The sequence below is a fragment of the Chaetodon auriga genome, chromosome 11 (genome assembly GCF_051107435.1).
Source record: "Chaetodon auriga isolate fChaAug3 chromosome 11, fChaAug3.hap1, whole genome shotgun sequence".
NCBI classification, from domain to species: domain Eukaryota; kingdom Metazoa; phylum Chordata; class Actinopteri; order Chaetodontiformes; family Chaetodontidae; genus Chaetodon; species Chaetodon auriga.
Genome location: NC_135084.1, coordinates 19,491,187 through 19,518,691, shown reverse-complemented (window position 1 = coordinate 19,518,691; position 27,505 = coordinate 19,491,187). Strand labels below are relative to the sequence as shown.

The 27,505-nt window shown below is 42.8% G+C and overlaps 1 protein-coding gene across 1 annotated transcript; it reads left to right on the top strand.

Moving 5' to 3' along the window:
* The first annotated feature begins 196 nt into the window (after positions 1-196).
* Positions 197-27,484, top strand: oprm1 (opioid receptor, mu 1). Its single transcript, XM_076743284.1, has 6 exons — positions 197-979; positions 20,939-21,288; positions 23,288-23,463; positions 24,034-24,212; positions 24,699-24,882; positions 24,966-27,484. The coding sequence occupies exons 1-6, from the start codon at positions 702-704 to the stop codon at positions 24,969-24,971; spliced, it is 1,173 nt and encodes a 390-aa protein (XP_076599399.1). The 5' UTR covers positions 197-701; the 3' UTR covers positions 24,972-27,484.
* The last annotated feature ends 21 nt before the right edge of the window (positions 27,485-27,505 follow it).

The following is a 27,505-nucleotide window of genomic DNA, read 5'->3' as shown; positions in this document are numbered from 1 at the left end:
AGGAAGAAAGGAAGGATGGGCGAATGGAGGGAAGGAAGCAAGCAAGGGGAAGAGAAAAGGGAGGAAAGAAAGGTTAAAGGAAGAAAAGAGACTAGAAAGGTAGAAGCAAGGGAGGAAGGGGATGAGAAAGGGAAGGAGGGAAGAAAGGAAGAAAGGGATCAGGAAAAGAAGGAGGGATGGATGAAAGGGAAAGCAAGGAAATGAGGTGGGAATAAACAATGATGAGTTAGATGGAACAGGGAACAAGGGAGGAAGGATGAAAAGGGGTAGGAGTGAGGAAGGAATGAAGGAAGCACAAAAAGTGAAGGAGAAAATTGGTAAAATTGAAGGAACAAGCAAATGTTAACGACGGGGAGGAATGGAAGTATAGTCAAAGGAGAGGAGGGAAAGAAGAAGGGAAGGAACCTAGGGAGGAAGGAAGAAAGGGAGCGAACAATTCATTTTCACGCTGTCGCTTCTGTTCCGTGCAGGCTCGCTGTGCCGCGCGAGGGTCGTCAGTAGTCACTACATCACACGCGGTCACATTCTTCAGCACGGTGAGATCAGACGTTACCGGCGGTCCGTCCCGCGCGTGAAACACAGCGCTTCTCCAAGACCACGACAGACAAGCACCCAGCGGGGCATCGCAGGCAGCGAGTCCGCAGACGGGCGCCCGAGTGGAGGCGAAAGACGCGCACAGCACCTACGGCACATTGAGGACCATGGAGAGCGCAGGCAACGGCTCGGACGCGGATTACCGGAGCCAGCTCCCGGTAATTTACAACAACAGCAGCTTCTGTCTGAACTTCACCGACGGCAGCAACAACAACAACAACACGAGCTTCGCGGAGGCGCGATGCGACGCGGATGGCGGACTGACCAGCAGCCTGGACGACGACGCCAACCCGGTCATCATAGCGATTGTCATCACCGCTCTCTACTCCATAGTGTGCGTGGTGGGGCTGGTGGGAAACGTGCTGGTTATGTATGTCATCGTCAGGTAAGACAGAAAAGTCCTCATAAAACACTGATATGTGTGGATGTGTTTTCTCAGCTGCGCTGCGCATAATTAGGCCTTTTGTACTTTTTAAACAGTCTTTTTCTAACATGGCTTTAAGTGAGAAAAGTCTCTACAGCAACCTGTTGCTGTATTAACCGTATTGTACGTAAAGGTGTGTGCTTGTGTGTCCGCGTGTGTGTGTTTATGAGGCCGAGTGAGATCATGTGAATGCGGTGTTGACAGCGCTCAGCTGCCGTTCGTGCGTAAAAATGCCTTCAACCTTCAGCCAAGTTGCTCCGGCGCGCAAAAAGCGAGCCGAGCGAGGGGATGGAGAGAGAAGGCTGCTGCACAGAAAAAGAAAACAAAACACCCTTCTCCTTTCATACAGCAGCAGCCAACAGAGGCACAATATGTGTTGTACATATCTATAGAAACAGCGTGCACTCGCTCGCTCTCTGTCTCTTTCATCCACAATCCCATAACTAAACTGGAAAATCGCACTGATGCTGCACGTTGCTCCCATGAGAGTGCTTCACAAAAACATTATGGACCATGAATCCTGACCGATGCTGCTGTTCTCCTGAACACAGTGATGTAAGTTTTATGTAAAATTAAAGGTGCTTGTGCTTAAAACAAGCAATTGGCGTAAATCTGATATGCTTAAAGTTAGTAAAGTAAAGGACAATAAAACATGATGAATGGTGCACAAATGGCAAATTTCAAGGCCACTGTCTGCCAGATTTCTGATCTGACAGTAATATCACATATTAAATTACCTTTTTTTGTTATTTAGAAGGACTCGTTGATGTTAATTTAAACAACCCTGACACTCACTGATGGAGTTCATAAGAGTATAAATACAGTCATGTGTTAATGTAAGATATGAGTTAATCAACAATCACCTGTTGTGTTAACGACATCAGCCCACTGAGGTGGATGTCACAGGATTTCGGCCTTTAATTACACTTGTGACATTTATGTTTGCTCCCTGGCTGATGCTGTCGTTCCAGATGAGGCTCTTTCACGTGATAAAAGTCACTAGAACGGGGAAGCAGATAGAGAGCTGGAGGAGAAAAAAATGGGTCAAAACAGGTGAGAAATGAATTTGGGAAAGAGCTGGAGGTGATTGGAGGGTTGAGGGGAGACAGATTGATGGTGAGCAGTGAGAAAGAGGAGGAGAATGGAGATAAAGGTGAGCGTGGTCCACCATCATTTTTCCACTTTGTGATGAAACACTTTATTGGTGTGATGGAGTCAGTGAAAGAGTGAAGGCTTTGCTGTGCTGAACTTATCAGGCAGATGGTCAGATGGCTTTGAAATTGAAATTACAGCACTTAATAAGACATTTAAAAAAGAGGAGGCTTCTCTCTTTCGATTTAGTTCCCTGTCATTACTCTATTATATCATTAGACCTATAATTCTCCCCGCTTCCCCGCTGTTTCCAGGGCAGATGCAGCATGAAGCGAATGCTCATTTGCCAGACTGCACACATCATCCCCTTCACAGTCAAATAGCCAAATAGTTCTGTTATGCTAAGGAATGCAAACATCTTTTCGGGATGTTCTCTGCATCTATGCCAGATATGTCCCCAGGGAAAGAAAGAGCACTACATTGCTAATGTAAAAGTAGAGATTACTTGTGTAATGATGCACTCAGATTAAAATAAAAAGTACTGTAGGTCTGTTAAAATGTACTCAGAGTAAATTTTACTTCAGTACAAAGGATGATGATGTTTCATGATAACATAATTAGATTAAAGATCACCTTTAGGCTATAAACTAAAGTGTATTAACAGGTCGATGGATATAGACTGGTGGGATAGCGTCAGGCCGTCCCTGTGCTTGAATCACACCACAGAGCCCTGATGTCCAAATCAATAGATAATTTCTCTTCTACAGACGGACATTTGTAGCCTGAGCATACAGGTTCATATCAGTTATGACTATAGAATGGCCTTCCAGAATTAAGCAGAAATGATGACAAAACCCAATGATATTTTAATTAAACTAAAATGATAATAACTTAAATCAGGTGTGGACGACACAGCAGGCGCAACAAGCAATATTAAGCTGCACAAATTAAAAAACCTGCCACTTTAACAGCACAATAAAGCATCAGGCTCAGAAACGCAGAGAGACAGTTACACCCCTCAGTAAGTTTGTTGCTGTTCTCGTCTGTCTAAACGTCATTCTGTGAGCTCGGCGCTCTGCCAGTTCCTCCACAATCTGCCTGGGCTCAGCTTCTGCTCAGTCAGGCTCAAAGCATAACATAACCAGTCTCTGTCCCAGTGTAACCAGTCCGCTCAGCCCCTCTGCCCCAGTCTAACCAGTCCGCTCAGCCCCTCTGTCCCACCACCGCTGGCTGTCGGCACTTCCATAGCTAAAAAATGAAGTGGGAGAGCCCTGGACAAACAGAGGAGGAGCCAACTTTAGGAACGATTATCATGCAGCAGCATCGTTTTAGTGTCGGGGTCTGTGTCTGCAGCTGTCTCACAGGGGGCCGGAGTGCTTATGATGTATGAGTCAGTTTACAGGCGTGTGTTACGTATTCCAAAGTAGTTTGCCTGGAAAGCAGATGACAGAAGTGAAGATCATCACGAGAGCTTTGGCTCGCCCATCCTTGACTGATTCCTGGGATCTGACGTACATTCCCGTCTCCTGCCTTCTCTCCTCGCACTCATGAAATCAGCCATTTGGGGCGGGTCGAGGGGGTCGTATCCGTACACGGACTGAGAAAATACACTCTAATATACAGCAGAAAATATGTTAAACATGTCCGCCTGTTACGAACCCCACTGAACTGTCTCTTGTTATTTCCTGTTTATTTTCAATTTATTTCCTTTTTATTGAGGAAAACACAGAGCTGTGCCACCATGACAGTGTATGACCCAAACAACACATATAACAATACTGTTAGCAGCGTGTTGCGTGTTGTATTGAAGTTCATTATTTCAGAGTCTGTTGAACGTAGCTAGCAGCTAGCCTCCATATCGTTAGCTGCTGTCTCTGAGGTCTGTGCCTCTCGTTGGGTTACTTCACCAAAACCTGGGACAACTGGTATCACGAAGCTCCTACTCTGTAGGAAAATCAGTGACAGCAATGAAACGTAAAAGAAGCTTTGAAATATTTAATAATATACTACTAATAATAATAATAATAATAGTGAAGAAATGTTTTCCAACATTGAGGCTACAGTATGTCAGTAATGTAAGAGTGAGTGCTATTTGCTCCACCTGTGCAACTTTCTCAGCTCCGCTAACGAGACTTTAAGGGATCTGGGAGGAAGATAAAGGACACGTCTGATTCCTCTGAAAACCGCAGTCCTTCAGGATCATTAACATCCATCAACCTCGCTCTTTTTCTCCGTCTCTGCTGGTCTTTTCTCTCTCTGCCAGTAGATTGAAAGCTAACAGCCATTTACCTAATGACACACAGTTGATATTTACTTGTAAATGGGAACGTTGTCTTGAACCGTCCGTCCCCACTTTACAGTGATGGCCTTGAAGGCTAGATTAAATAGAGACAGTGGTGGATGAGAAATGCCCCCCGCTGTCTGAGTAATGCTAACCTCAAAGCCATAAAACATTCCTCCCTCCATCTTTATCTCCATGTCCGTTTCGCCCGTCTGTTTGCTCCGCGCTTACATCCGCAAACTTCTCGTGAGCAAAACAAACACTGCCAGAGATCTGCACGCTTAATCGGAAAAAAATCAATTGCGGCTGAACAGAAAGCGCCGGGTGCCCGCGAGGAGTGTGTAGCCAGAGTGCTTCCTGTTACCATGGAAACAATGGGAGGCCTTTTGAGCATTGGTGAGTGCAAAACGACTCCGCCGGCTCCCCAAACACCTGACTCCATCCTCCATGCAGCCTCACGAGCAGGCAGCTGTACCTGGATGATCGCGCTCAGCAGCCAAAGCGTTTCTAAAACTTTACATGCTTTTGCTTCAGAGTCTTTTGAACATCTGCACGAACGCCGACCTGCACGCACCGAGCCGCCTTTACCTTCTACTGCTTTCAGCTTCTTCACACGAGGCCGAAAGCGTCCGTGCCCCTGCTCGCTGATGTCAAAGTAACTTCTCAACATCTGGGTCCCCGCTCTGTATATGTGAGTTTGAGCACAGTCACATGAAATATGGTGTTATGATGAGAGTCAACACAATCTGGATCACAAGATTAATGCCATAGATCCTCACTAATGTTTCTCCCTAATGGGTTTTCTCGAATGCTCCCGCTGGCCGATGTGACAAATGGTCTCAGGCTGAATTTCAAACATTAACCTACAGTCTCTGAAGTTAATGCTCGGCAACAAAGCCTTTCACAAAATAATTTCCAGTGCTTGTTGATTGTAAGCAATCCAATGCACCCACATGTGCATTAACAGGGTATTTGTCACTCTAATTGCTTCTCCTGTCCATAGCGGCCACTTCTTAAGGCAATTTAAATGAACAAAGGTTTGGCAGACGCGCTTGTTTTCGATGCAGTCAGACAGCTGAGAGGACAAGCTGTACTTTAGGATGGTCTTTCATGCTTTCAGGTTGTAGAGAGTCCTCTTTGAAGGGCTTGCAAATAAAAATATTGTTTCGCACTTGGAGAACAAAACAGGGTTCAATGGTTGAACCAGACTGACAAATGAAAGGGCAGAAAGAGGTGAAGAAACCTCTGAGCAACAGTTAAACAAGAATAGATAAAATCACAGTCATCCGTAAAAGAAATTGGAAGCTTAACAACAAAATCTGTGCAGATGTTTCTGTGTCAAGTGCGGAATAACAAACTGGATTTAACAGGAATGTTATCAGATCAAATCATAGTTAGTAGTAGAGGCTGTGACCCTGAGTGGGATCCAAGCACAGGACAAAGGCGACAGGTGGGTTTGGAGGTGAAAGAGTTTTATTGTAACAGGGACTAAGGATGAGTGGATGATGGGGGAGAATGTCGTCCAGAAGCAGCAGGTGAAGCAGGATAATCATGGAAGGAGCAAAGGCTCGGTGGTTGTCCATGAGCTCTAGCTTTGACGAGTGTTTACCACATTCTGGCAAAGAGTGGTTGAACAGCCGGGGAAGATGTGCTGCAGGCTGATGGGCTGATGGGAGGCAGGCGGGTACAAAGACTAGAGCTGGGAGCCAGGAGAGCCAGGAGGGAGGACCACGCCAACACACAAACACAGACAAGGCATAAACAAAGAGAGAGGCAGGCAGGGGAGCACTGGGAACACTGGGAAAAAGCAAGGAAACACTGGGGATCTCATGGGATACAGTCATGGCCGTAACAGTAGATGACAGAGGGCCCAGACAAAAACGGGTTCCCAAAATATTTAGAGCCCATTTGCACTGATGTGGCTCACTAAAGATCAATGAAAAACAAATTCAAAATCAAAGGGTGTTTTGGGGGAAAATGGTTGAAACAATATTCTCTCCTGTCATGCAACACTGAGGTGACATCAACAAAGTGGAAGTTTTAACCATTTAGTCATTATTTTCCGTGTTAAAATAACCGTTTTTGAAGTCAAGAAAATATCGTTATAACAGGTCATTCTGAAGAGTTACTGGGACAAAATCTGAAGTCCTTATTTCATGAATAAATGACTTTTAAAGTTCAGCTGAAGTTAATATGAGGCTTCAACCGTCTGAGTTAGAACAAATTTCAGCGAGAAATCGATCTCCCCGGGAGCACGAAGAGGGAAATGCATACCAAAAAGACTGTGACTCTGGAAGATGATTGGTCAAACTCAGGCTGCAGAAGGGCTTCGGCTGAACTTCACAATCCATTTTCACACACACTGTGGATTTAGTGCCACGTCTTCGATCAAAATCTCTTTATGGAAGGGATTTCTTTGAGGCCAGTACGGACAGGAGGAATGACTACAGCAAACTACAGTCTGCATGTCACTGTTGTTTTGAGATAGATGAGAAATATGTGAAACTGTCCTCTCAAACAGCCACACATCATGCAAAGCAAAAGATTTTTTTTTTAGAGATACTGCATTTAAATGACTAGAATTGTTATACAGGCTATAATTACCAGGTGGGGAGTTGTGTGGGATGAAAGGGAATGGCTTCCCCCTCATTAACGCAAATACATTACCAGGTGTGCCTAGTATTTCTTATCAAAAAAAGGAAATTGCATATCAATCAGCTGTGGGAATCAGCGACTTTAAATCCTCTCTTTGATGTTGCAGACCCTGCCTGCTTTAAAGGTGTAGATACCTCTCATGTGTATTCATGAACATCCTCACGTGTCTCGGGTGTGAGTTCGTGCTCGTGTGGCTGTTAACACATAGAGGCTGAGACATCGTGGGCGCATCCGGCATATGGGATTTTTTTTTTTCCACTCAAACACAGAAGAGCTGTGAGGGTACACCGACAGCAGATGTTCGTGCCTCCAGCAGCTACGAACCTCCAATCACTGCAGAGTGAAAGTCCCTCGGAGCTGCGTTCCTCTGCGTGTGTTTGTGCGCCGTGCCCGCCGTTACCTCTTCAAAGCCTGTAAACATTTGAGACCTCGCCCTCTGACCTCTTGTAACAGCTTGGCGGCGCTGAACACGCAGCCTTTGTCCGCCGTGGCCTTGATCGCTTTCCACGGGAGGCGGGCAGCTCGATAATTGTCGCTCACCTTCGCTGCAATTACTTTGTTTGCTTTACAGCACGAGCAAACTCACCTGCACGGTATGAGCAACAAAAAAGCCTGACCTCCGCCGACAATGAACCTAACTGTTGGTAATGGTGATTAATTGTTTGACTCGTTCACCAAAAAAGCTTTCAATGATCATTATTATTGTCAGTGTGAAGGAGTTTAACGGCTCAGTGTGAGTGTCACAGAGATGCTGCTCTTGCTAATTTGTGTATCTGCGCACAACAGGGTGGTACAGAGTCTAATTTCTTGTTAGGGAGACCATTATGAGTAGATGCTGCAGAGAGGTAATTAGGCTGTCCTTCCTGTGTGTGTGTGTGTGTGTGTGTGTGTGTGTGTGTGTGTGTGTGTGTGTGTGTCTAAGAGTAATGAGCTTCTTAACATCACTGGACTCGGCTGGAGAATTAGAGCGGCGTCAATCCGGATTCAACAGGAGGTGTTCATGCTCACTTTTGCCACAATTTGCCAGATCTCGACTGTGGAGACTGATGAGAGAAAGAAAGTTTCTTTCTTTTTATTGAATTGAAGAAATGTAGTGAAAGAAAGATGATTAACCGAAGAGGAGGGAACCATAAAGACAGATATTGTCTCGTTCTTTATTTGATGATTGATGGGAGCGCTCGGCTCCTTTGTCCATCCGTCAGTTACACAGTGACTCACTACACCCTGATTCTGCTCTTCCTACATTATGACAGGTACTGTTAAACATGTCTTTCTTCATCAGTCTGGCATTTGAAAGCACCAGAGGGTATCGTAGATTCACTCACAGTCAATTTGACGACTCGGTTACGCCCCGCTGCTTGTAGCTGTGTGAAAACTTCAGTACATTTTTCTGTCTTTTCAAAAAAGTGGTTTGTTGTTGCAGCGTGTTAACAATGAGCAAACAAAACAAACCAAAGAGGTCAATGCTTCCTCATCTGAAGTAAAACTCTTTACAGTTCGGGAGCTCACAAGCGTTTTCACTGCTGTGTACAACAGTTGCATTTATTAAATATTGATTTAAGACGGGGGGCCCAGGGCACAGAGAGATCCTTTGTAAAAGATCTTCACTACATGAACAATGGTGTTCCTAAGCAACAAGCTGATAAACTCTTCTTGAGGTCCCTGTTTCCTTTGTCCGGTGTCACCGAGGATCTGGGTTTGTCCTGAATTGGTTTCTTTTTTTTCATATTTCAAGAGATGGAAAACCATTATAGCGAGGGTCAGTGTTTGTCAAACCCATGAGCCGAGAACAATGAAGTGGATGCAGAACATGTGTGGCAGGTGCGATTTATGTCATTGTGATCCAGATTATCTCATTTAGAGGCTGTTTGGAGTGCTTTGCCAATTAGATTCAAGCATCTCTCAAGTAGACCAAGTCTGGATTGTTGTGGTTTTCATTGTGAGTTAAAAAATGTGCCCAACAACACATTAATTTCTTTATTTTTTGAGTTTTGTCTAATTCCTTCAAATAATTTTCCGCATCTTAACAGGATCTTTTAACCTGTTCAGTACAAATAACTAGCATTTCATATCACATGTTTCATATTTGCTGGATGAGTTGTGTCAATAATCAGCATTTCCCATGACCTCTTTCATTAGTGTGTTTGCACTGCAGGGTTGTGACCAGACATCCCAGTTTACGCAGGATTGTCCCAGTTTCAAACCGGACAAGTATCTGTAAAACGCTAAGATGTCACAGTTTTCCCCACAATTAAGATTATTATTAGAATATTATACTTGTTTTCAGTGCTTACATCGATGTTTATCATGTTCTGTGGCAGTCATTATTACCCAACCCAGGATAAAAACATGAACAAGACACCACATGTCTGAAATCAACTCGAGCGCTCGAGGGCTCTGTTACACCTGTGGATGGATGTGTCCGTCTGTTTCCACCCCACTGGAGGTCATCGTGTGTGTCCATGGATATTGATTGCTTTGTATTGGTTCAGGTCAGGTCCATTAGGTGTGTTCCGGTATGTCACCTCTCACTGTTGATGTTTTAATTAAATGTTTCTGTCAGTGAGCACATGGTGGATCTGCATGGATGCAGAGAGGAGTGACAATTCTCATCTCCTTGGGGTGTGTTTGATGTAGTATTATTTTACATCTTGGTGTGTAAGACAAAAGCTTTAACTCACGCGGTAACCTGTCCTCATGCAATAGGGTAAAAATAGATGAAACGGCTGGTTTACCAATGGTCTGTCAGACTTGTTCATGGAAAGAAATAAAGGCTGGTCCCTTGCTGCACAATTTGGGAATAGTTCCAATTGGATGCCTTTCAAAAGAGTCAGAAACAGATGCACATCCATGGTGAGGAAAGCCAAACAGACTATTTTCTGGATTTAGTCTGTTGCTCATATTCAAATCCTGCAAATATTTGGAAGGCTGTAAATCCTAATAAAAATAACAATATTTTCTCAGTTCGGATCAAGGTCAGCAAGTGGTAATTATCTGACCATAAACAGATTAGCTTAGAATAAACATTTTGTAGCAACTGGTCATTTTTTCTGATAATGGAGGCTGCGGTCACTCTCTAACTGATGACAGTTGCAGAGTGATTACTCTCCCTGCCATCGATCTCAGGAAATGTACTGGAGAGGCCAATCTTGATGCCTTTTTTTCGCCGGGTGCAAATTATCTCAGAGCAAATCACTCATATTTTCAAACTTTCTATTTGCTCTGGTGCAGGTTTTGAATAAGGGCTCGTGTTATGGCTCCACATAAGGGAGGTTCAGTCTGGTTTTGGAGTGGGGCGCAGTACTGTCTGATGTTACTTTGTACCAGCCTTGGATTATAAAAAGCACTTTTTGTTGATCTATCCAAAGCATTTGATACTGGAGACCATTGCCTGCTCTTGCAGAGGCTTCATGATATCTGAGTTGTTATCGTTGCATGTAATTGGTTCAGGAACTCCCAATCAGGGAGAAACTAATTTGAATTAAGAAGCTACCATTATGAGTTCTTACCAGTAACAAAAGGAGCTCCACAGGGTTCAATTTTAGGTCCAGTCATTTTCACTATTATATCAACCATATTGAAACTCTTCATAACAGTGTGTGTCGGAGAGTGTGAGAGTGTGAATGCATCACTTTGAGCCTCTGAGTCTCGACCCTCAACTCGCACAGCAGCACATCCGTCACAACGGTGTCCATCCGTCTCTGTCTGACAGCCCGAAACACGCTCGACCGAGCTGTTTGTCTCGCTGACATTTGGGGATGGATAACGAAATTTTCTATTTATCTGCCCGTTTGTGTATGTTTACACATCTGTTTCCCTGTCTGTATATGAGCCAGGAAATGTGCATTGTCAAGCTGAATCCAGGCAGCTTCAGTCAATTTCACAGAGGACTCACAGTGGCAGGTACTGTACACTTACATACTTATTCATACGCACACATCACACACACGTATACATAAAGGCCCTATGCAAATACCCCTTCCTCTGTTCTTTTCGTCACTTAAGTTTACCAGAGGATTTCTCTGGCGTTTGTTTTGATTTCTCAGTTTCTCAGTCTGCTCTGTTTGTTCAGTTTTGTCCCAGTTCAGCCAACTCTTTTGCACACAGTGCTGTTGCTTTATGAATGGAAATAGCAGATGTGCTTGGCGACACTCTCACAGAGCTTCCACACATGACCTCGTGCTTAGTGCCGTCTTTGTGGCTGCTCCGCTAAAATAGAGCCGGATATGATAAAGCTGTCAATTATCAAATGCCGTCTTTCGCTCTCACACACACACACAAAAAAAAACACCTCAGCAATGTAATTTCAAAGCAAACCTTCACTGTAATAATAATTTTGTCACCAATGGAGAGTCTCTATGACAACATGCTTTCTTTGTAATGGTTAGTGGAGTGGCCAGCGCAGATGTGGAAGTGCTGTTCGATGACTGAACAGCCATGAATCTCTCTCTGCATGTGTGTGTTGAATCCCATTCTCTAAAGCTGGATTTAAGACTCTGACCCATTGCCAGTCATTCAGCATGGTGCCTCAGGAATCCTCCCTAATTCCAGTGGCCTCACTGTTGGGTGTGCTTACAGATGTAATAGAGCACACCTCTGACCACGCTCAAGCACTGATGCTGGCTGTAACTCCAGTATTCACCGGCCTTGCAGCCCAGTTGTCGTCTTTCGCCTTCAGACAAAAATGGCTCATGTGTTTATGACTTTCTTAACCAGTTTACTTTGGCTCTTTATTGGTTTATTGTGGACAAACTGTTTTGGTTTTGTAACTCAAAGCTGAAAAAAACCTGCAAAAAGGGGAATTTATCCCAGAAAATCTTTCACACAATCGTGAATCATTTCAGTTGAAAAAATATTGCTTTAATGCATCTTTCGTATTGACTCCTCTTTCTTTTTTAGCTGGTTCCTATTCAAGTATCAGCCTTTTGTTGCTCCGAGCTTTCCTTGAGTTAGCGCCATTCATCGAAATACATTTAAAACGTCCCTAAAGCTTTTATATAAGTGTCAGAATGAGTGCTAGATCTCAATCTGTCTGTCTGCATGAGTCAATTTAACAACATTTAAGGCTATATTGGGATCTGTGTATTCCCAGCAGTGCCTGTCTAATGACAACCATTTACTGAGATGATTTCCAAGAGAGTTTAAAAAACAGTAACTGTGGGAAACTTGGTTTGCAAACATATTAACACTAATAAAGCAATAAGTACCTACTGTCACGTAGGTTTATTTATTGTCTCTAATGGTTAATGCCTGCTGGTATTTATTTCAGTCTTTGCCGACCATGATCCACGCTGTTATTTTCTTTTAGCTAAATCACTATCAGAATCTTCATCAAAGCATATTAAACCTAATGTCTGGCCTTAATACTCTGAGGTGATATTTAATGTCTTTTGTCAATGGCTCTGAAGGCAACTCAGTATGTTTTAACAGTCATAGAGGTTCAAAAGTTTTATCCAACAGAGACAGAGACAGTGTTATACAGGCAAGTTGTGTGGTGAGCGAGCTCATAGCTAAGAAGCTGAAACTTCATTCAGAAGGAGGATTTGTCATGAGTGCCTTGTTGTTGTTACTGTGGAGCTGCTCGCACCGGATAAAAAAGGTTTTTTCCAATGTAACAGTTTGTCTTAAAGTATCGTCACAGAGTGGATTACTGATGTGACTGAACTTGTTTGAGGGTCCACAGGATGTTTCACCCCTCATCCAAGAGGCTTCTTCAGTTATAACTGACTGGCGCGGAGTCCCGGGTATTGATCGTGTTGCAGGATCGTTCAAAGCTTGGGAATTTTTGAGGTCACATGTGAGTCATTGATCTGCTCGGCCATCAAGTGAGTCCTCAGGGTCAGTGGTGTGAATGGATGTTAAGCCGCCTGAAGAGGGATCTCAGGGCTGCATTGTAAGTGGCTGGTTAGTGGCATCATAGACCACCTCTGCTGTTCGGCGATGGTTGTTTCAGTTTGACGAAGAGAGCTTCTTAATGCCTGGGACTCCCCATCAGTCAGTTAAACTGAAGAAGCCTCGTGGCTGAGAGGCGAAACGTCTAAGTTGCCTTTGTAAAGCACGTAGAGGTACCATAACCGGGATGAATGACAATCTTCAAAGACAGAGCTGATGTGGCTCACTGCACGATGCTTTTCTGGCATGTGATTTTAAATGACAGACATAGCAAATTTTCTGTTAGTGTGCGTGATTACTGCAGAGTTTGATATGAGGGAGGAATTACTGCCACTGGCACTGGGGTGAGGATTTGTTTGAGCAAGTTGTTTTGGCCATGAACAAATTTGAACTACCACTTGAAAGGCTGGATTACACCATGGTGACTATCGCTTTAATGTCTCTGGGTGAAAGAGGTCATTGTGGGGAATGTTGCAAATCAATGAGCAGGACTCATTTACAGCAGTATTGGATTTTATATAATCATCAAAGTGATGAATTATGTTGACTTGTCAGGCAATCAGTTAGAAAAATCAATCAAAGACACACATCCTTGTCTCATTACTCTTAACAATTTGTAAATGCATTTCGTTTTGCATTGTATGTACTTTTTTTTTTCATATGAAATTCCATATAGCTGATCACGCACTCCCTACATGTGTGCTGCTAACATGCAGTAAAAGCACAGAGTCCTATCACTGCTCGCCGCAGAAACACATGCCCAGCAGTCAGACATGCAAACAGTCACACCCTGTGCACCCTCATCCATCATGCTGCTCACGGACTGCATGGACAGTGTTATTGGTCGGAGCCAGAGGCATACAGATGTCTGTTCACATGAGCAGCCTCCGTTACGGCAAACAGGACTTAATCGTCTTTCTGCACCCAGCGGCAGCCCATGAATCATACACAAGGCTACACAGACACTGGGCAGCTTCACCGGCTCATGATGAACTGTGTTTAGCTTGCTCTGCGACGAGAACCATGAGAATCAATCAGCCTCTGTTCTAAACTGTTGACCACAAGTGTGCAGGTTTCATGTTGACATTTGCTGGAAATATGGTGACACGACTGTTTATTCGCTCCAGGCCTGTTCCAAAGATATACAAAGTTCATACTGGTGCTTATAGAGCAGCTTTAAATGTCCAGCCAAGTTACTGGTCTCTTAATGTCTGTTAGCATTCCAAAATTACCAATTTGACGCATTAAACACCGAAACCCAGAGGAAACATTTACTTGAGACAACGAGCAGGGAATTGGCTGTAAACTGTAATAAATCCTCATCCAGTTTCATTTTTATAAACCCTTGCTTTTTCCGTTTTACTTCACAGAAATTAATAGCCTTCGCCCTTTGTCTCTCAATCACTTTGCTTTAATGTGTTTTACTGTGCTCTTAACTAAATCAAATGGAACTGAATTAGGTTCATGTTTATCTATCAAGATTCATCATTCTCCCATAGAAAGGCGGCTGTGGCCCCCGAATGATACAAGAGTGGAGGTGGTATTCACAGGCTGATGTTGGAACCCATAAGACAGCATTAAAAGGAGAAACATCTAAAATGGTTAATATAATCTTCAAAACGACACACGCATACACACCACGTGTGTTTTCTAGATTGCAGATGTTGTAATGTTTGGCCTCAGAGAAACGACAGATTTCTCTTTTGCTGCATCATTAAATCTGAGCTTTTCTATTCACAGAGACACATTAAAGCCAAAAGATGTCACGACGCTTGGTCTTCAGAGATGTTTCACCATCATTGTGTTCTTATCATGTCATGTTATCTCGGTCAAACCTGCCATAGGACTCTCCTCCGCCTGGTCGCGGTTGTTGCTATGGTGAAGCACGATCCTCACACATGAAAACAGTTATCAGTTGATTAACATTGAGGCACATTTGAACGGCTCCATGTTGCGTGCTATATTCGTGGACTGAGGACGTGCTGTGTGGGCAGAATGCTTTTTCTCTCCGCAGATGTCCCACATGGGTTCACGTCAATCAGCGCTGCAGCGTAGCTTTAATCGAGCAAGAAGGAAACGCGGCTCGGACATTATTGGCAGTCAGAAATAATGGGTCCAGTGTTCGTCCTTTGTTGTTGAACAGCTGGGGTTGGCCTCCGTCAGACCAATTACACGGACAGCACATGCAGCATTTATTTACACTTTGATCTGGTGTTTAAACATGCATGTGAATAGTGATTAAGAGGTCTGACCGCGACTGAAATAGTAAGAAATACATCCAAGCATACAGTCAGGCGTGTCACATCCATGCTTCTTTTTTTTCTTATTCTGTTTTTGTCATGCTAACTGAAACATCTCAACATCTACAGGATGGACTTTCATGACATTTTGTAGCCGCCTGACTTGGGAGTTCACGCAACAGAGTCACATGAGAAATGTCTTCACAACTGTTGCATGGATTTCCGGAAAATATGCTTTAGAAATTTGGATTTTAACAGCTTAGGTGATCCCCCAGCGTCCTCCTTTAGCGCCACCAACAGGTCATTGTTTTTGTTTAATAATTTTGCTTGTATCTAAATAAGTTATCTAGTTACATTTAACACTAAGGAAAGAAAAGAACAAAGAAAAAAGAAGAGCAATGAGTTATAACAATTACAGAAAAGCACAAAGACAGTCAGACACTGGCTTTTCATCATGTAGAAGTCAAATATTCAAAAAGTCCTCTCTTCAAGTTGAACATCATATAAATATATCAAGATAATATATAATTTGCTTTTGAGGTGTTGTTGGTGGGTACTCAGATTTCCAGTTGTGCTTGTTCTTGCAGCTAAAGGTGCAAGATCAATATGTTTGTTCTTGAACGGGTCCTAAGGGTCTGAACTGCTGACCTCAAATGAAAACAATTTTATATTAATTGCAAAGGTCCTAAAGGGTATTAACACAAGACCACATATGCCCTTCTGCTTTTTATAGCACCAACAGAAAAAAACACGTCAGAGTTCATTCTGTGCAGCTTTTCGTGCTGGAGTGAAATATATTCTGTGTGAAGTGGTAATTTATGTACAGCGCATTGTGGAAGCAGTTCTGAATTTTCCAGCAGAAAAAGGATCATTCATCCCTACATAAGCTAAGCTCTAAGTCCCTTCGTCTCTTTGTCCACGTTTGTCTTTTCCAGCAAATTTGTACACAGCTTGGAGATGCCTTTCCTCAGCTTAATGCAGAGAGCCTCCTGTTGACTGAGCCATGTGGCTGACTTCAAAAAAATCTAAGGACATGCCATCATCAAAAAGGTGGTCACTCACTGATGTCATGTATCGGCATCATTCTGATCATCACAAGGACCCAAAACGAAAAGAAAAAGAAATCTCACTCAGAAGAATAAGGAGCAGTCAAAAAGCCGTTTCTGTGCTTCTGCATTACATTTTCAGCAGCAGATGAGGCTCATTATGGAGCCAGGCTGCAGGCAATTGTAATTTTCTTTTGAATAGTTTTTCATACAGAATTCATAGAAGATTATTTGAGGTCTTCAGTCAAATTTGCCAAAATGGCCACATTAAGCTCTGTTGAATTTGTGCATTTTAAAACAACCAATCTTCAGCTGCCCCACTCATTTAAGAGCATTTTTGTATGTGTTGAAATTACTAAATTAACAGTGTTGCAATGGTACAGTGTGTGTCAAATGATTTCACTGTTTGAGCAATGCACTCCAGAGGACATCCTGTGAGACCATGTGATGAGTTTGTAAACCAGCTTCTCGTCGGTATCGTCTCAGGGATAATTTACCGTCATTGTCAAATCTGTTTTTCTCATTTAAGGAGAGATAAAGACAGATGAGACACAGGGAGATGGAGGGCGACTCTCTTCCCCAGGTGGGAACCACAGCTAATGGGTAAATGGAAGGCAATGAATTATACATGATTTCACTGAAAGGACTGTTTCGGACGATTTTAAGGTCCATTACCGCATATTTATCTGCCGCCTCTGTGCTTCAGTGGTCCAGGAAAAGAATAAATCAAGGTAGTTTAGAGGCAGATTGAACACTTTCTGCTGCATTGTTTATTCACAGAAGCAGCGTAATGAAGATTTTTGTCTGGCCTCTCTGAGGCTTTGCTGTCACTTTCACTTCCTGTCGATAGTACGCTGAATATTTGCTGTAAACATTTTAATTCGACGTCTGTTTACTGACATTTAATGAGACGATGTCCTTATCTTTTGTCTATGTGGAATGAGCAGAGCTTCAATTGTCTTGTCAAAGTGTTCATCCAATATGAGAAACCATCCGCGGGAGATGCATATCCTCTTTATGAGTGATACTTATCAAATGACTGTTGCTGGCATGGGAATTAATTTTACGCTTTATAAAGAAATAATGTGTTAGATATCTCAGTAAATGTCCATTTGGTAACTCTGTGTTGTCAATTAATGTAACACAGTAGTCATTTAAGCTCATAAAAGTGTTTTCTCTTTTCCAGGTAACATCATCTCGTGCTACTCTGCAGCCCATAAATTACCTTTATGTGCAGCTAATTTACCACAGCAAGTGTGTTTTTAAATGTAATACCACCCGAGTGTGATTTTTTATCAACATAATGAGAAAATTATTGATAGGACATATTGCAAAACATTTGCTAACGGCAATCAATATCTGCTCATTTCAACTACAACGCCATTAACCTTTACGCTCTTGCATCAGCTGGTTAAGGTGAGGTAGAGATGGTGTAGGCCATGCATACAGGTTTCTTTTTCTTGACAGGCAGACAACACACGTCCTCAACAACAGACTGCAGGCAGGGAAAGGAACGGCAGAGCAGCTGATGAAAGGAGAAATAACGGCACACAGCTGTGCATCTTTGTACTTAAAGCCGTCTGTCTGCTGTCCTCGTCTCACTGCAGCATCGGTTTGCTTCGACACACACCGGCATAATGTCTCCTCTCTCAGATATATAAAGTTTAAAGGAATGCATCCAAAGCAAGGTCTGATTACTGATCCGCTGCACGTTTGCACGCATTTACACGAACCACCATGACCACAAAACGAACATACAGTCCACACCACAGTCGAGCAACAATTATCTCAGATTGTTAATTCTACTGTATGTTTCTTCCTATTGCAGAAATATATCCGGTTTCAGAAATCTAAATTACAAAGATGCCATAGGGATCTTGCAATATTATTACATCAGAGCATAATGACAATAAATGGGTGATCAGTGTGGCAAAACCTCGAGGGCAAAGAATAAATTAAAGCTGGGAACTCATTAATAAAATACCTCATTCAGTTAATGTGGATGGGATGAAGCCATTCACCCCCATACAGCATGCTGTTCATGCATAAGCTTCAGACATACGACACACAGGAGAAACGCAAGCAATCATCATCTGCAGCCATGTTATCAACAGTCACACAGTCAATCAGGGGCCGTTGGAAATTACCTGCAGCTCCAGCTCACTACTCAGCGTAGAGCGACAGGTTTTACTTCATCTCGCGGTGTCTCGTCAGTCCCTGCGCAAATAAAGCCTGAAATAACAAACTCACTAAGCTGCCAGTGTTAAAGTTAATTTAAATTTAATGAACTAACTGTCGTGTCTGGTTGTTAAGAGGATTTGGGATTATTGAGGAGAGTGCGAGAACAAAGCAGAAGTAAATTAGCTCGCAGGTAGAATGACAGTTTAATAAAGTGAAGGCCAGAGGGCGCGCTGTATCATTGTCACTTTGTGTATCCAGATTAATTCAGTAGTGGTATGGCCGAGTTAGATGAGATGCCAGTGCAGCTCTGAAGCTTCATAATTAACATCCTGTAACACGTCTGTTTAATCTGTTACAGAAAGTGTAATTTCGCTCTCTTACGGAGGTTGTGTGTCAGACTGTTTCTTGGCCACAACCAGTAACTTCCTTGAGTCTTCCCTGGTTGCTTGATAACTGCTAAAAGACAAGAAGTAGCCTGGCATTTAACCCTATTGTTATTTTTACACTTCTTAAGATTCAAGGAACGAGGTGTCAAGTGTGAATTAGTGAGCTTTTGAGGTGATGCTATGTGTCACTGTGTCTCCTGATTCCAGCTTCTATGCTAAGCTAAGCTAAGCTAACCAGCTGTGGGGTCCTCTTTTATGGACAGGCAGGACAGAGGTATCAATGTTCTCATCTGACTATCGCCTAGATAGAAGAAAGAATACAATCTGAATATCTGATGTTTTAAGATTAAGAAGTGAAAGTTGAATTTAAGTGCCTTTCACCGGCAGAATCTAATTCCCAGTTAGTTTCATTATAGCTTCATTATTTGGGCTGATTAGCTCTTTACTGAGTAATGCCGCTCCGTGGAGCTCTATAATCACTCGCAGGCATATTGACCTCATCGTGGGACTCAGCAGTGGAAATCCTCTTCACATTTGACATTATGAAAAACAAAAGCAGCTTGATTAAAATGCCATGCTTCACTCAAACTTGTCAGACGTTCAGGTGGGTCTCAAGCTGCGGGCTGTGGCTGAACTTTTCACTTCATTTTAAACCATTTTTTCCCACATATTTTCTCTGTTTTTTCTCACAAACGCTGGATGTCATGTAGTGTGTTAGTCCAAAAGGAATAACTGGATCATGACTGTTGCTTACATATTTCATGTAGGTCGTTGGGCTGCGGGCAATGATGTGCAAAAATCATGAATCAGATGTTTTTGACGTGATCCAGCTTCACCTGCACGTCGTTGCAATGTGGAAACATTATAAACATAATCATAAACGTAGTATATTTCTTTGCTGGCATGAGCTCTAAACAGTCGAGCCATTTCGAAGGTCTGTGTTCCATCCTCTCCACTAATGGATCCACGCTCTTTCTTCTCTTTCCTATAAACACCCCACTATCCTCCATATTCTTTGAACGACCACAGTTTCTTGCTGACTGAAAGGATATTTTCGATTGATAAAAGGGGCAGTCCTTGAATCCAGTCCTTTGATCACCCATCACTCAGATGACAAAAAGCTACTGTAGAGTGAGACGCAGGTTTACTTCTTTGTGCTTTGTGACTTCTTTTTCAGTACAGTTGAAACTGGACTTTCAGTGCATCTTTGATGGAGTCTTTTTAGTCATTTTCAAGCAATTCTGTGTGCATTTATGTTTCCAAATTGGTTCAGGAAGGGGCCTGAATTATTCACAAAACATTCCAGGGCACCTTCTATGATTGCCACTCATCTGGAGAAAGAGGAGAAGAACTTCAACTGTGCCTTCAAATTCTGTTCAAAAGACAGGTGTTCAGCGATTCAGGCTGTTCCTGTGCAAAGACCACCTTTTTATTCAGCTGAAGAAGTAGGAAAATTTTCTCAACCAAGAAAAAAACCCCTTAGTTCTGCAGTTATAGCAATCTGAGGGCACTGTTTTCATTAACAGTTTCCAGGAAACAGAGTGTAACTACATAGAACTAGATTATTAGAATCAGGCGGACCCTTCTGAATTCAGACCTAATCAAAGACTTTAGTTTGAAGATGAGATCAAACATTTCAAACTCAAACTGAATCCACTCCTTTCTCATTCTTCCTTATCTCCCCCCTCTTTCTGTCATGAATGGATTAATGAATAGGCCTACAGCGTCCAGGGGCCCAACGGGTCAGGGGGCCTCTGGGCCAGAGCCTCTGTTTGAAGTGACTGTAAACAGTTTGTGTAGGAAACTGAGATGTCCTGATTATGTTTTTTGCTCCTACACAGAGACTATAAAGACTGACTACAAAGAGACTCAAAATAACTACTTAGATGCAAAACAACTACAAAAGGAATGACTACAAAAAGACTAAAAACAACTACAAAGACCCAAAACATGCACAAAGACTCAAAACGACCACAAAGAGAAACAAAAAGACTACAAATAGATGCAACATGACTACAAAGGCTCAAGACGACCACAGAAAGACACAACAGAGCTACAAAGAGTCATTTGTAAACAGTGCAGGTGTCCTTTTACTCGTCTGTCCTCAGGGCCTGATGTTTCATAATAAATCCCTGCTTTCTGTGCAGGTACACTAAAATGAAGACCGCCACCAACATCTACATCTTCAACCTCGCTCTGGCTGATGCCTTGGTCACGAGCACGCTACCTTTCCAGAGCGTCAACTACCTGATGGGGACCTGGCCGTTTGGGGACACGCTGTGCAAGATGGTGATGTCAATCGACTACTACAACATGTTCACCTCTATCTTCACGCTCACCACCATGAGCATCGACCGCTACGTCGCTGTGTGCCACCCGGTCAAAGCGCTGGACTTCAGGACGCCACATAACGCCAAGATAGTCAACGTCTGCAACTGGATTCTCTCGTCGGCCATCGGACTGCCTGTCATGTTCATGGCCTCCACCGCCGTCACTCGTAAGCATGCACACACACGTGCACAATTCATACACTCATACGTGTCAAAAAGGAGCATCCGACCCTCAGACCGCACTCATGGACGACAAAGCTGAACTTGTAGGGTCGTCAAAAGCGTTGTTTTTTCTCTAAGTCATCAGCAGATGATGAGTTCAACGAGGGCTCGGAAGCAAATACAAACTCAAAACAGCAAGAAAACACAGTCAGTTCATTTTCTTCATTTCAGCCTTAAAGAGCAATTATGTACTCCAGCAAACTCTATAAAAGGAAACACACCATAGGAGCTGTTTAGGTTCCTCTGTGTAAGTGCACAAAAGAACTGTTTAATGCTATATGCCTGGCTAATGACTAAAATAACTGTCCACATAGTCACAGAGCTACCTGCACAGAGACAGGCGTCTCTGACACAGTGTCTCCGTGTAATTGCAGTGGTAATGGAGAGAAAACTGCTGAAGCTGCTGAAGTGTGAATCCACTCTGTTTGGAAGAGAGAAAGTAATGAAAAGCTTAAAAAAAACCCCCCAAACCTCTAAGTTATCTCTGCACAGGTAGCTAAAAACAGTTTTTGTGAGGCTGAATAAGACATACAGTATATATACTTCAATAGATCTCCCTTGTGTATGATAATCATTTTAATCTGGCAGTATATGGTAGATGAATACATACAAACCAACATATCAGTTACACTGAGTGCATTTACACCTACTGGCATCAAGATAATGGAAACAGACTGCCTTCATATCATATATGCTAAATCTGAAAAGATCCCAATTAATTGGATCTATGCACACAAAGTCCCAAACAGGATAAACATAACCTGCAAAAACACAGCAAATATATTAGAATATGAACCATTTTTGTCCACCAGTTGTGGTATTTTATGGACAGTAGAGAGACTACAGAAAATAAAGGGAGGAAGATGGAGACTGAAATGCAACAAACAGTCGGACTCGAACCAGCGATGTTGTGGCTCATGGTCAAAATAATAACCTCTGGGCAACCGTGGCCCCTGTGCAATGTTCAGTTTCAAGAGAAAAACTTGAAACTTGTCCGTTAACCCCGTTAAAGACAGACAGACACAAAATAAAGGGCTGAAACAATTTGTCTGTTAGTCACTGTGGGATGATGGGAATCAATGTCACTCAGGAGGTGGCTGAGCCCAAAAACTGAGCTAAAAGGAGAGCGAATAATGGACTACCTATTCGTCACTACTATTGTTCGATATCTGCTGGATGTGTAAATAAGTAACTGTCTGCAAACAAGTGATTGTCGCAATATCAACGTAAAAAAGTGAAGCATCTTCATTTTGTGTTCGCATTCGGTTACCACTGCCCCCAAATGGCCAGTGACCAGTGATTGGTTCCAGCTTCTTAAATGCGAGATTTTGATGCTTCTCTCTGTTTTATATCATTGATTGAACATTTAAAGACTAAATGATCAGTTAATCATAGAAATAATAATTATTAGTTGGTTGGGCAGGGCCTCTCTGTGTGAAGTTTGCATGTTCTTCCCGTGCATGCGTGGGTTCTCTCCGGGCACTCCGGCTTCCTCCCACAGACCAAAAACATGCGCATTAGGTGAATTGGTGACTCTAAATTGTCCGTAGGTGTGAGTGTGAGTGTGAATGGTTGTCTGTCTGTGTGTTTGTCTATGTTGCCCTGCGATCGGCTGGTGACCGGTTCAGGGTGTACCCCGCCTCTCGCCCATTGCTAGCTGGGATAGGATCCAGCCCCCCGCAACCCCGAAAGGGATACGCGGGTATAGAAGATGAATGAATGAATGAATGAGTTGCACCCGTAAATACTGTTATTACGCTTGTACAATACAACATTTGGCTGCACTTTGTACATCTGGATCAAACAAACACATTTCAAAGGAAGAACAGATGTGTAAAAAGAACAAGAGAAGAGAAAATAGAGTGGAAGTAATGAATGTTTGTGGGTTTACCTGTGAACATGTGAACATACATGTGTGCTCTCGTGTCTCCTCATCCTGCACAGCCTCCAGAATTGTTGACTGCAAGCTGATTTTCCCCCACCCATCCTGGTACTGGGACACCCTGCTGAAGATCTGCGTGTTCATCTTCGCCTTCATCATGCCCGTCCTCATCATCACCGTCTGTTACGGGCTCATGATCCTTCGGCTCAAGAGCGTGCGCATGCTGTCGGGCTCCCAGGTTAAGAAAAATCAGTTTTTCTCACACAAACATGAGCTGTTTTCCACAGTCAGTGCCAAAGGCGTTCACATCAATGCAAATGAGATTCTGGGAATGTAAGCATTAGTGAACAGTTTGTGAAAATTCAGAAGCTTGGGTCTAACTCCATGGCCTATTTACTGAATAATTAATTGATTTTATCTTTCAGAATACTGAAGCAAAATAGAGGGCGGCCTGGAGCATGCATGCAAATTAAGGTGCGCTCATAGCTCTCGAGAGAAAACAATTAGAGAAAATCAACTTAAGCCTGAGGTTGTGGCTCAGTTTTAATTAATTGCAGTAGAAGGTGAAATGACCCAGCAACAATAATTTCACACTCAGTATTCGAGGAAATGTTCCGAGCACGGGCTGCAGAACGTGTGCGCATTCTAATGAGGATGCATTTACAGCAGAGACAAGTGGGGCCGTCATCATTTTTACTTCCTCTCTGCCTCCTGATTGTCTCACGTTTACCTCTCCTGCCTCTAACCATCTTCACCCGTCCCTCCTGTCTACAACACTAAACCATCGACCTCCTTCACACACACACAGGAGAAGGACAGGAACCTGCGTCGGATCACCCGCATGGTCCTGGTGGTGGTTGCCGTCTTCATCATATGCTGGACGCCCATCCACATCTTCGTCATCATCACAGCTCTCATCAATATCCCCAGTTCCACGCTGCAGACTATCACCTGGCACTTCTGCATCGCCCTGGGCTACACCAACAGGTTCGCACTGTAGTATCAAATCTATTACTTCTAAAAATCCAGGTATGATAATTCAGATAAATAATTAGGGAATTATTGATTTTCTTTTTTATGGTTTTAACCACTTTGAACTCTGGTTAGTGCCATTTCTGTGTGTGTGTGTGTATGTGTGTGTGTGTGTGTGTGTGTGTGTGTGTGTGTGTGCACTCACCTCTGCCACACCTGTATTTTTGTTATTGAGGTCACTGTCCTACATTTGCACACAAAGTGGTTTTTATCAGTGAAATGCATGAAGTGGTGTTGTGGGAAAGTCTGGTTAAATGTAGATAACAGAATACTTATTATGAGCAGGGAGGCGTGTTTAACAGATAAGATGGTGTTGACTTTTTGATAACGTATATTTGTTGATGCACGTTTTTCTACAATGACTCAAGTTCACTTGTAGCTTTCAATCATCAGACTGTACATAAACGTCAAAAACTTGGACCTTGTTCTTGCCCCCTGCAGCAGTCTGAACCCGGTTCTTTACGGCTACCTGGATGAGAACTTCAAGCGTTGTTTCCGTGAGTTCTGCACCCCGAGTCCATCGGTGCTGGAGATGCAGAACTCGTCCCGGACCGGAGCCACGAGTCGCAAGCTCCCACAGCGTGAACCGAACAGTGCAAACATTGGAGGAAGGTCCAATCAACAGGTAGACAAGTCTGTGAGCAGACATTCAGGGCACATGTGGACATACTGTACGCTGTGTGACATAAACATGCTTGTCCTCTCCAGGTATGACTAGCCTTGGAGGGGTCGTCGGTGGACTCTCGCTGTTGCGGCGGCGCGGCCAACGACGATCTCAACTCAGAAGTCACGCAGGTCACCACGGGGCTCTGACCACACGCACACACAAACAAAAAGCGAGACCCGATAGCACAGACCATTTTAACAATGTAAGGGAAGCTTAACTGCAGCGCTGCGTCAGATCACTAACTGCATGGCTGTGCAAGGCTTTTACTCTCACTGAATCAGAAATGGGTTGAGCTAGACTGAACAGAGAAGCAAGCATCATTACAATAACATGGCCTCATTACTGAAGAGCTTGTTGCACTAAATTGTGCATTAACGCTATTACAACTTTTCAAAACTCTAATCTAGTTTTCATTATTTTTATTGTTGATATGACATTAAAGAGTATATAGACTGAATATGTGCAGCAAAGACACATCTATAAAAGCCAACACTTGTTGTTGCACACACTAATATGATGTTCTGTTCTCTGCTCTGTACAAAGCTGCCTCATTGATCTAAACCTCCCACCGTAACCCTTATTGTAATTCTCTAGGTTTAAAAAAAAGATCAGAATATTATCCTGTGGTTTTTTTTTGTTTTTGTTTTTGTTTGTATGACTTTGACTCAACCTGTCGATTTTTCCTCCTGATGTTTTCTTTTTCAACTGTTTGCACATGTGAGAGGACAGTTCAGGAAATGTGGATTTATGGTATAGTCTTTCCTTTCCTTTCCTTTCCTTTCCTTTCCTTTCCTCTCTGTCTATATACATTCTGTCTCGTTAAAGAACTTTTCTACCTTTTTGCTGGACTCATCATTAAGTAGACATACAGTAGAGCTCTGCATGTTCTCTCTGTTGAATCTGACAAACTTCTGAATGTACAGAAGGAAAACCAGCTGTGTTTCTCACACTGGATCCTTGTGCTGAACTGTGGATCCTCTAAACCAGCAAAGAAGACGCATCCGCCTGTTTGCACAGAGCGTGCTATCGTGGCATATAGTGCGGACATATGGCACTGCCAGTGTATGATTAACTACATCTTAACGGCCATTACACAAAGTATGGGCTTAAATGGAGTCACTTGTGAGCCAAGCAGGATTGTACATCTGTTGTGATCATTAGAATTGCTTGTGCTTACGTGTTGTGCTGTATGCTATACTTGCCAGTTGCCTTTACAGTAACTCTCCTCGATGTTCTATGTATCAGTATTTTTTTAATCGGCCTGTAAAGATGAACATGATTGTATTAATCTCTCATGTGAAATACTGTATGTATTGTGTTGCTTTTTTATAAACATGAAATCATGAACTCGCCCGAAAAGAATTTGGTGGACCAGCAAGTCTTCGAAACAGAAGTGAAGAGATAAACTGCTTGAAAATATGGCAAAATTGTCTAAGATTAAAATATTACAGCAGCTGAGTTTGGACGGTATGTGGCATCAGGCGTCTTGTGCTGTATTTGATGTACAATATGTTTCATCTCACAACACATTATGCTCACAAAGCAAATTTTGAGGAGCCAGCTGTCACTTTCTTACACGATGAAAAAAAATATTTGGCACGAAGCTCCTGAGTTTGTATGTTCTCACCACGTTCATGCTTTTCTGGGTGGTCTGAAAAGTCCAAAAAAATGCAGTTAAAGTGGCTCTAAAGTGCCCGTAGCTGTGAGAAAGACTGTGCAGTTGTTAGTCTGCACTCCAGCAGCTCAAGCCAGAATCACCCAAGACCGAGTTACATTCATCAAACACACCGGTTAGTCCTCATCTTAAAAGCTTATTTAACATTGAAAGTGAAATCCTACTGTTTAAAATGACAATAAAAAAGCTTTTATAGCTAAACCGCTCAATGGGCTGATTTTAGAACAAATGGTTTTACATTTTTCCTGAGTATACAAGAAATACTAGGAGCTAATTAGTTAATTTCCATGTCCTGCATGGATCATTAACTGGTGTGGGTGCTGGATTTCTGCCCAGGAGACATTCAGCTTCAGCCTCAGTCTTTGAGCACGATACTCACATAGCCATGAAGTTCGTAGTTAAGTCCTTATTAACAAGACTCTCATTTAAAAACGAGTCAGAGGGAAAACATTAAAAAGTCTGAAACAGCGTTAATTACTTGTCACTTCTGGCGGCTACGTCAACGGACACTGCTGGGTATGAGAAGTGTAGAAGGTGACATTTGACTTTAATGTAACATGAACCTAAAGCCACATTTTGCAGCAGACACATTTGATGCAACATACTCTTGAAGGTAAATTTAAATAAAATCTGTACACACGGCACCATCAAACTCATTTTTATCATTTGCTCGTTTTCTGACTCAGTCGTGACTCGTATTCTAATCTTGAAATGCCATTTCTTGTAATCTGATGTACAGACGATAATTTCTGATTTATGGACGACACTCTGTGACACAATACATATAATTTTTACTGTTAATCAGCGCAATGGAATAAAATGTAACTCTGAATCTCACTGAATGCCTTTTCTCTTGCATCTGAATAAAGTGTCATCAGCATCGTGGTCTGTCCTTTTTTTTCCCCG

Coding starts and splice junctions, on each gene's coding strand:
- oprm1 (XM_076743284.1), top strand. CDS start 702: ATGGAGAGCGCAGGCAACGGCTCGGACGCGGATTACCGGAGCCAGCTC. Junction 23,464..24,033: donor GCATGCTGTCGGGCTCCCAG/GTTAAGAAAAAT, acceptor ACACACACACAG/GAGAAGGACAGGAACCTGCG. Junction 24,213..24,698: donor GCCCTGGGCTACACCAACAG/GTTCGCACTGTA, acceptor TGCCCCCTGCAG/CAGTCTGAACCCGGTTCTTT.